We start from the raw sequence: 9,768 nt of genomic DNA, 5'->3' as shown, positions 1-9,768 counted from the left end.
ACGTATTCTTTCCTAAATAGGACGCATCCCTTTAGGCAAGCATGTATCTGCTCATATGGCATCTTAAGTGCACGAAGGAGTTTCTGTGACTCATGCATGCTCTTTGGCAGAAGGTGACCCTCCGGAAGCAGGCTGCCAATAACTATCAACATACCATCGAAGGCATCTCGACTCAGGCTATACTGGGACTTTAACGCCATTATGCGTCCAATGGCATCCAGTTGAGAAACCTTTGTCTGGCCATGAAGGGGTTTCTGTGCCACGGCAAACATGTCGTAGAACGCCTTTGCGGTTGCCTCTGGCTCCTCCTCTGTATGTCCTTCAGCGAACTGTGCCTCGTGATAGTCATTTAACATGTCTACTACCCTGGCATTAGCATCATGATCCTCGACGCATGGTCTCACCACCTCCTCTCGCATACGATCGGCTTCACCATGATAGACCCACCTGGTATAGTCTGTCGTAAATCCATTCTTCCAAAGACGTTCCCCATGACCTCCTTTGTTTGTCTTTTCCTATTTGCACATTTGCTGCATGGGATAGCAAATTTTACTCGCTCCTTTAGCAGCCACGCCAAATGCTCGTTCCAAGAAAGCATTGGTCTTGTCAATCCATTCATTGGTGACCTAACCCTGACTTGCGCGGCCTGTGTACATCCACTCATGGTCCTCCATCCTCTAACATATATAGCGGCGAGTAATATAAACATCAATTGCATCTACACGACGTTCCTACTATCTAATAGGTGAGGATAGGTCCTAATCCCATGCAAGGATATGTAGGTGGGATTAGTTTACATGCTCTACTCCTATCTGAGACAGAATTTTGGCAGCACCTTTCTGTTGTTCTCCAAATACACGTCCTACCAGAGAGATTGTGTATCCAGAGAACAACAGGGAGATGATGCCGAAACTCTATCTCGGATCGGAGCAGACCATGGAAACTAACCCCACCTACGCATCCGCAGGTTGTCCAAAAAACATAGACAATTCGAAACAGATACGGTTTTAGATATGGAAATATCTGTATATTTCCAACCGTATCTCTTTCGAACGGGAGACGTCTAACTAGGTTACGTGATCTACGACCATGATACGGAAAGAGGGGTTATACCTAGGGTGGCGGTGGAGTCAGGCTAGCGTGGCCGTGGCGTGTCGATGCATTGGCGAGGTGACGCGGTGCAGGCAAACCCGCAGCAGCGAGGAAGGCGATCGAGGTCATCGAGGTACTTCAGCTCTGCTCTGATGGGCTCTTCTCTACAAAAAAGAAACATAAAACTGTCAATACAAAATTTCGGCAGCACCTCCCCTACACGATGAGGTTTCCAAAACCTGCAAGAAAACCAACGGCACGATGGCCGACATGCACATATATATGAACGGCATGATGGCCAACATGGACAAGATTATATCCAACCACATATATATAACAATGTCACAACCACTCATACGACTACCACCACTGCTACTCTACCACTACTACTACCGCAACTACTAGTAATACTACGACGACGGCGATGGTAGGGCATACCTAGTGGGCGTCGTAAGGCGGCGGTGGTGAAGGAGCCAGGGCGCCAGTGGACAAGGCGACGGCCAGGAAGCGCCGGGGATGGCGCGGGTGGGGGAGGTGGCGGCGTGGACGCGAGCGGGGGCGGTGGCGGCGCGGGCGCGGCCGGTGCTGGCGTGGGCGGTGGCGGCGGCGGGGCTAGCGCCTCCTTCTTCCTCCTCCTTCCTCCTTCCTCCTCCTCCTTCTTCCTCCTCTCCTCCTCTCCTCCTCCTCCTCTCTTTCTCCTCCTCTGGCGGCGCGGCGTGGGGGGCGACGCGGGCGCGGCCGCCGCTGGCGTGGGCGCGGGTGGTGGCGGCGCTGGCGCGGGTGGCGACGGCGCTGGCACGGGCCTGCGTGCGTGCGTGTGTGCGGTGTGTGTGGGCCGGCTGGGCCGGGAGGTTAAGCCCCTCTTTGTCGAGTGCCCCCAATCTAGCACTCGGCAAAGCTTTTTTATTTTTTTAATTCTTTGCCAAGTGCCACCTAGGCAGGCACTCGGCAAAGAGGGGTTTTTAAAATTTTTAAAAATTCTTTGCCGAGGACCACCCGGACTGGCACTCGGCAAAGAGGGGTTTTTTCAAAATTTTTTAAAAATCTTAGCCGAGTGCCATAGGTCCTGACACTCAGCAAAGAGGCTCCTTTGCCGAGTGTCTTAGCCTGACACTCGACAAACCATATTTTTTTTATTTTTGACCTCCAAACTTTTTCTGCAGTCCTCAGACAATATCTGGTACTCCATGTTCCTATGTGGCACATTTCTCGGACTTTTTCTATATTTCTTTAATTTATTTCATTTAATTGAATTTTCTTGGATAATTCAAATTATAACCGCTAGTCATTCGAATAATGAAAAAAATAAATGGAAAAATGATATTCATGTTATTTAGTATAATGTGAGGCCGTATCCAGGAACAGACCACCAATTTCGAACATCTTGTTCATGAAACATGACCACGAACTTACGGTCAAGTTGTTTTTAAATTTTATAAAAAACAAACGAAGTCCGAAAATCATGAAACTTGTCAAGATGTCAAGATATCATATGTGGAGGCTGCGAAATTAAGCTAGCAATTGACGTGAGATTTTTTATTTTTTTGCTTCAAGCAAAAAAAGAAAAGCCTAACGTTTCAAAAAGAGCATGTACCAAAACCAAATTTCCACAAACTAGCTGTAGCTGCACTAGAAGCACAATAGAAGGAAGCTTCAAGCTTATAGCTGCACTAGAAACACAATAGAAGGAAGCTTTGAGCTGCACCGCAGCTGCGATCGCACAACCATGTTCGTGTGTTGTAGTTTGTAAGGTTCTCTTTGGCAGGGATTTTATTGTGATTTCTCCACTGGCTTAATCAAAAGCGTTGCCAAATTTGCACACATGGAACGGCTTGTGAAGCCAAAACCAAGCCAAACATGGTAAAGTCGAAGCCACCGAAACATGATTTCTTCAGCCTTCACTGATTTGGAGAAGTCCAAGCCCTACCAAAGAGGATCTAAACAATTTTCTTTTTGCTAATGTGGTAGATTATAGAATAGTAGTTGTACAAACTAGACTGTGGTCTCATATATGGTCAATCACCCTCAGAAATGGGCATGCACACGCCAGATAGTAAAAGACTAAAATTCATCTAAATCAAGATAGAAACAATGTATTGCCACAACACATACCTCCTGCCAGTACTAAAAATTTTAAAGTTGCTACAAGTAAGGACAAAACAAATTCACAAAAATTAAAAAAAATGCTCTATATATCCTTTTGGATGAATTTACTCTATATATTATTCCTTTTGTTTCAAATTATATGACGTTTTACTTTTCTATATACATAGGCATTTTCGACAAAGAAAAAAGTGTCTCCTGTTGCGGCTATAGTGATCAGCATGGATAAAAGGCTGTAGTAGCTCCTCCTCTTTTAGATACACTAAACAACGTTTTAGCTTTTGTTACGTATTTAGACATACCTTATATGTTTAAATATATAGAAAAATTATATATCTAAAAATAAAATATTTTATAATTTAGAATAGTGGGAGTAAGATGATGTTTGGTAGAGCTCTACGTAGCTCTAGATCCGAAAAAATGGTTCTGCTCTCAATTTTTCTAGCCAAAGGCCCAGCTCCGTGAACTCTAGATCCGCAAAAAATGTGGATCCAGCTTTCAGATCCACCAAATCCAAGGAGCACCTCAAGGGGTGATCAAAAAACTCTAATTAATGGAGTTGGTATAAATTACCCACCACTGCCATCCATTACACAACTTACCGGTTCGATTTCTTTTTTTCGTCGCTGCCTCCTGTTTCTTCCTCACGCACTCGTGTGACTCACACTCACGCGCCGTGGTGGCTGCGCGCTGCCCACCTCCAGCCCTGCAGTCGGCGCAACCAGCTCTGGCCCCGGCGAGCGCTCCGCCTTCGGCGCTCGCCCTGCACTGTAGCGAGGGTGGTCGTTGCCCAACATCGCCCCTGCTGCGTGACGTCGTGGCCGAGCGCCACCCCTGCTACTGGTGCCATGGATACCTCCAGCGACATGGCAAGCGTGAAGATCGTGGCCACCTTTGCCCGCCAACTGGGCACCCTGACAGTGAGCGGCCTGGCCCCGCCCTTCCGCCGCGGGGTCCGCATCGATGCGGGATAGAACCGAAGTGGGAAGAAGAAGAGGAAATGTATTTTTTTCATTTTAGTCCATGTCTATGTTCCAACAATTACATATGAGGTCATCTCAGAGTTGGAGCTATACCAAACGGTTTGGTGCGAGATCAGCTCTACCGTTGGGCTACTCCATGGTTCAGCACCTGCTCTGGAGCTATTTTCAGAGCTAGAGCCCTGTCAAACAGGATTTTTATGTTCCAGGAAGCGACGCAAAAGGCAGAAGCTGGTGTCGATGAAGGACCAAAGAGGCAACCAGGGTCAATGAATGGGAGCCAATCAAAAATTCTTTTGAAATGGCCATTGTCCCAAACAACCCTGCAAAACACCAAAACTTACACAAAAACACCAAAACTTACACAAGTTCTATCCTCAAGCCAACAAGTGGCTAGATGTTCTTGGTGGTGACCATAGAACACAACGGGATAGTCACTTCAGCGGAAAACCAATTCCAAAATGGAACACACAAATCCAAAAACAATGCTCTCAGTTTCAACTAAAATGAAGCAAGAGAACAACTCCAAATCCCGAAAGCCAACTAATGACTTGAGGACTTAGAAAAGTTCCAAGGCACTTCTGGAAACCCACGGAACAAGTGGATCACAAAACGGGCAAGCGGAGCACCAAAACACACAAAATCAGATTGGGGCTTTCCAAACTTTCCTCAAAATAGCCCAACTTGGAGCTCATAAGGAATCTGGTCAATTGGACTTCCAGATATGTTCTTCACATGTCATAGCTTGTTTTTCAATCCCTGGTCGATCTCAAGTTCAACAAAAAAACAAATCACCCAAAAGCCAAGAGAAGGGGGTTCGGGAGAGGAAAAGCCCATTAAAAAACATGAACTCCATAAGAACTCCGATCTTAGCCATGGATTTTAGAGGTCAAATTACTTTATTTCAAGCACCAACAAGATCTTTTCTTATAGAGAAATGATTAACATAATAGAGGAATGATTCTCTCGGTGCGGATGGAAGAGTAAACTAGAGACCAGGAAACCTAAGTCTGGAAACGAAAACAATTGAAGAGATGGCTGGTTGAGGGTTGTCTCTTATCTTATTTATAAGCCTATTACACATTCCAAACAAGCCCTTATATATTTAGGCTAAACCACTTAACCCCAGGGCCATAGTGGTCAATCTTGAGATTGAAGTATCCCACGGCCATGAGCTCTTCACGACTTTGCTTTGCCTCGACGCAAGCTTTGCGATGACACTACGTGCCGCCTCTAGTTCCTGCCGGAACTTCAACTGGGTTTTGGGGCCCAAACCCGAAAACTGTCTGTCGGTGTTTTTGAGGTCCAAACTACCCAACCACCTGGAGAAGCGTATCCGTTAGGCCTCCTCCAAGATCTCAACACATGTCACCGTCGTCCTCGACCACCCGATCACTAAGTCCTCCAGCGCCTCCGCTTGACTTGGTCAACCGCTGTCTTGACTTAGTCAACACGGTCTACTACTCCTCATGTGCTCTTGCTTGTTGATGTCCCCAAGTGTCAGCCACCACGGTGAGTCTTTTGGTCATCTTGGTACCTCGGTCCGAGCCTCACGTACGTCCTTCAATGCTCCTAGTCCATCGGCACAGCCAGTCTCTACTTGACCTTCACCATGCCCGTTGACCGTCTCTGTGCTCCACACCTGCATACCACCACAGCTAGTAGATGTTGCACACACACTCACGCTTGGGTTAGTCTCAAACTGAACCGAAGCTTTGATTATCTCGGACAATCACTCATCACAGACTCGACAGACTCGACAAACAAGCGCACTTATTAACCTTGCGTTCGCGGTAGGAAATTGCCAAGTGCACGGTGAGCTGGGGTTAGTCGTTTATGTTGGTTGGTGTGGCAAGCGTGCGGGAATGCAGATGCACTGCACGTTCCGTTTGATTCCACGGTGAGCTGGGGTAATTTATGTTAGGTTGGTGTGGCGGAGATATATTTTGACGCTGACCGAACCAACCCCTCCCCGTCCCGGACCTCCCGAATCCATGACGAAGCTGCGCCCACGCATCCCCACCGCCCCACCAACCCCTTGCACTCCAAGCCTCAGCAGCCACAGACCAAACCAAACGCCGGCGCCCCCTATATAACGGTCCCACCCGCCCGTGGCCTCCTCAGCTTCTCGCTCTGAAGCTTCAAACTACCCCCCGTTACCCGGCCGAGCAGAGAGCACAGAACCAAGAAACAGCCGAGGCGGAGAGGTAGCTACCTGAGCCAATCAGTGTCGCAATGGCTGCAGCGAGTATGATCAAGGCGCCGGTCGGGAAGAGTCCGAGGCTCGCGTGCCACGCTCCGGGGAGAGGCGGAGGCGTGGTCAGGTGCTCGTTGCAGGGCGCGGTCGTCGGTGGCCGGGCGGAGTGGCAGAGCAGCTGCGCCGTGCTGTCCAGCAAGGTTGCCGCGCTCGGGACGCAATCCATCAACGGCCACGTCGCGCCGTCGCCGGCGCCGAGTCAGAACGGGGCGGTGCTAGATTTGGTCCCCGTGAGTAGTATCACTGGCGGCGCCATCACCAAGACGAACCTGCCGCAGCCGATTCGCATCGCAGACCTGTCCCCGGCGCCGATGCACGGGTCGCAGCTGCGCGTGGCGTACCAGGGCGTGCCCGGCGCGTACAGCGAGAAGGCGGCCGGGAAGGCGTACTCGGGGTGCGACGCCATCCCCTGCGACCAGTTCGAGGTGGCGTTCCAGGCCGTGGAGCTGTGGATCGCCGACCGCGCGGTGCTCCCTGTGGAGAACTCGCTGGGCGGCAGCATTCACCGCAACTACGACCTGCTCCTCCGGCACCGGCTCCACATCGTCGGGGAGGTGCAGCTCCCCGTGCACCACTGCCTGCTGGCGTTGCCCGGGGTGCGCAAGGAGTGCCTCACCCGCGTCATCAGCCACCCGCAGGCGCTGGCGCAGTGCGAGCACACGCTCACGGCCATGGGCCTCAACGTCGTCCGCGAGGCCTTCGACGACACGGCGGGCGCCGCCGAGTACGTGGCCGCCAACGGGCTCCGCGACACGGCCGCCATCGCGTCCTCCCGCGCCGCCGAGCTGTACGGGATGGAGGTGCTCGCCGACGGCATCCAGGACGACTCCGGCAACGTCACCCGCTTCGTGATGCTGGCCCGGGAGCCCATCGTGCCGCGCACGGACCGCCCCTTCAAGACCAGCATCGTGTTCGCGCACGACAGGGAGGGCACCTCCGTGCTCTTCAAGGTGCTCTCCGCCTTCGCCTTCCGCGACATCTCGCTCACCAAGATCGAGAGCAGGCCGCACCGCCACCGGCCCATCCGCCTCGTCGACGACGCCAACGTCGGCACCGCCAAGCACTTCGAGTACATGTTCTACGTCGACTTCCAGGCGTCCCTCGCCGAGCCCCGCGCGCAGAACGCGCTGGCCGAGGTCCAGGAGTACACGTCCTTCCTCCGGGTGCTCGGGAGCTACCCTATGGACATGACCCCCATGACCGCCGGCTCCTCCTCCACCATTTCCTCGTCCGATCCCTCGTCGTCGTCGTCTTGATTGCTCCTGGAGGCCGGCTGGAGATCCGAGGAGAAGTCGTCGAGTGGGGACGTTGGTTTTCTGCTCATGTCGTCCTACTCGCCCCTCGCTGCGGCCTTGAGTAATTAATTTTGGGTTCACTTTAATCTGTCGTGGTAATACGTGTAATTGTTCAAATTCATCTGCGGTGAATATATACTAGTAGATGACATTCATGTTCATCTGTTGTCGGAAACTCTGAACACTTTCTACTATTACTAGCAGTAGTTGCTATACAAAAAAAAGTTTGCATACAAAGCCTGAAATTTTGACCGCGTCCAAAATGGGTAGGTGGGAATCACATGTTAATTCTCCTTTCCCACCTTGGGTAACCTTTGGTAGATTTGGCTGCACATTGCAGGCCAATTGGATGCATGCATCTAGCTCACTCGTGCGCCCATTTCCTGGAAGTGAAACGAAATCGTCAGGAAAATTGGAGTGAAAATGTGTTGATGCGGTCAGAGAGAGCATGCGCGTTGGTTGGTCTTTCAAAGAAAGGGAGGTGAACTGCTACCCTCCCGTCTACGTAGTATATAATTACCAATGTAGCCTCATTGCTCACATGTTTGTGGTGCGACATTGACGAATCTGACGTTATATCACTAACGAGCCGGGGGACCGGACCCCAGGAGGCCAGGACAGCGACGTCGCACCTACACCACGCACGCAGACCAGCGGTGTTTGGTTAGCGGCTGTCCCATTAGATATTTGACATATTTATAGACTATTAAATATAGATTAATTATAAAATTAATTACACAGTTTATGACTAATTTACGAGACGAATCTTTTAAACCTAATTAGTCCATGATTTGACAATGTAGTGCTACAGTAAACATATGCTGATGATGGGTTAATTAGGCTTAATAAATTTATCTCGTAGAGTACTGACGGATTTTATAATTTATTTATTTTTTCTTAGTATCCGAACACCCCATGTGACACCTCCTAAATTTTAGTGCCCGAATTCAAACATTCCCTAACAACAGCCGCCACATGCTGTTCCACGGAGATACGATACAAATGAGCGCCGTAGATGCAGCTCCTCGAGCTGAATATAAAAGCCATCAGGGATCAATTATATACCCTTTCCAAAAAAGAAGGGTTTCATCCAATGATGGCACGACGCCAAGAGGAAAGAGCACGTAGACAGACGACCTTTTGTATTTTTTTTTATAGAAGACACTCAAAAGATGATTCACTATTGACATATCTCAATGACAACAAAGGCCAGTATAAATAATGGATAAAAATACACAAAGCGACCTCTAAAAAATAATAGTACATCAAAGACTAAATTGGTCGTCTTCTTTCTTCAAACATCCATAGCCTGCTGGAGTTTGAAGATCACTGCAAAGATGGCAGAGGAAAGGGACACCTGCAAACACTCTCGCCAAACATGGCTTTGAAGACCGCAAAATCCACTCGTCGCTGACAACGAGATTTAGTATCCACTGAAAGAACATCGGCTAGAGCAAACCCGCAAGGAACGCAGGCCAATCATTCAACATCAAAACAGAGTGTTGAAGATTCCGGACCTTGCTGTAGAACAGACAAGAGGTCGAAATCGTTGCATCGAAAGCCAAGCAACTGCTACCTCTGATAAACACACTAAATGCCAAGATCTGAAGAAGATCCACAGATCTAACAGACAAAACACTCATTGGCCCTTTGGCGACGCCAGATCGAACATCGTCAAAGTACGGAGGCGCCGAAGAGACCTTATTCTAAAGTACCATTGTCGCCACCACATCGTCGATGATACTAGAGCCAGATCCTAGATCGATCCACAAACCTAATCTAAAACTAGAAAGAAAAAAGAGATCGGGTCCTCGCTCCTCCGTCCACCGGTGAGATCGTCGGTTAAGAGAGAGGAGGGGGGCCGAGCCGGTGTGCTAGTAGAGGCAGCGGCGGCGGTTGGGAGAGGCGAGGAGCGCGTAGCGGATGACTGCAATGTTGACAGACGACCATTTTAGGACCACCTACAGCATGCCAATCAAATTTTAATGTGCTTTATTTGCTAAGTGAGAGAGGGAGAAAAAATATTTGTCACTTCTTATGT

General features: G+C 49.6%; 1 protein-coding gene across 1 annotated transcript; it reads left to right on the top strand.

The window, feature by feature from the left end:
* The first annotated feature begins 6,292 nt into the window (after positions 1-6,292).
* On the top strand, positions 6,293-7,917 carry LOC136492998 (arogenate dehydratase/prephenate dehydratase 6, chloroplastic-like). The gene has a single exon (XM_066489026.1). The coding sequence runs from the start codon at positions 6,411-6,413 to the stop codon at positions 7,686-7,688; it is 1,278 nt and encodes a 425-aa protein (XP_066345123.1). The 5' UTR covers positions 6,293-6,410; the 3' UTR covers positions 7,689-7,917.
* Positions 7,918-9,768: the final 1,851 nt, after the last annotated feature.

This window comes from Miscanthus floridulus, chromosome 11, assembly GCF_019320115.1.
Source record: "Miscanthus floridulus cultivar M001 chromosome 11, ASM1932011v1, whole genome shotgun sequence".
NCBI lineage: Eukaryota > Viridiplantae > Streptophyta > Magnoliopsida > Poales > Poaceae > Miscanthus > Miscanthus floridulus.
Note: the sequence above shows the minus strand (reverse complement) of the source record. Positions and strands in the feature narration are given on the sequence as shown.

What these genes read in the sequence shown, in the direction of transcription:
- LOC136492998 (XM_066489026.1), top strand. Translation starts at nt 6,411, where the DNA reads ATGGCTGCAGCGAGTATGATCAAGGCGCCGGTCGGGAAGAGTCCGAGG.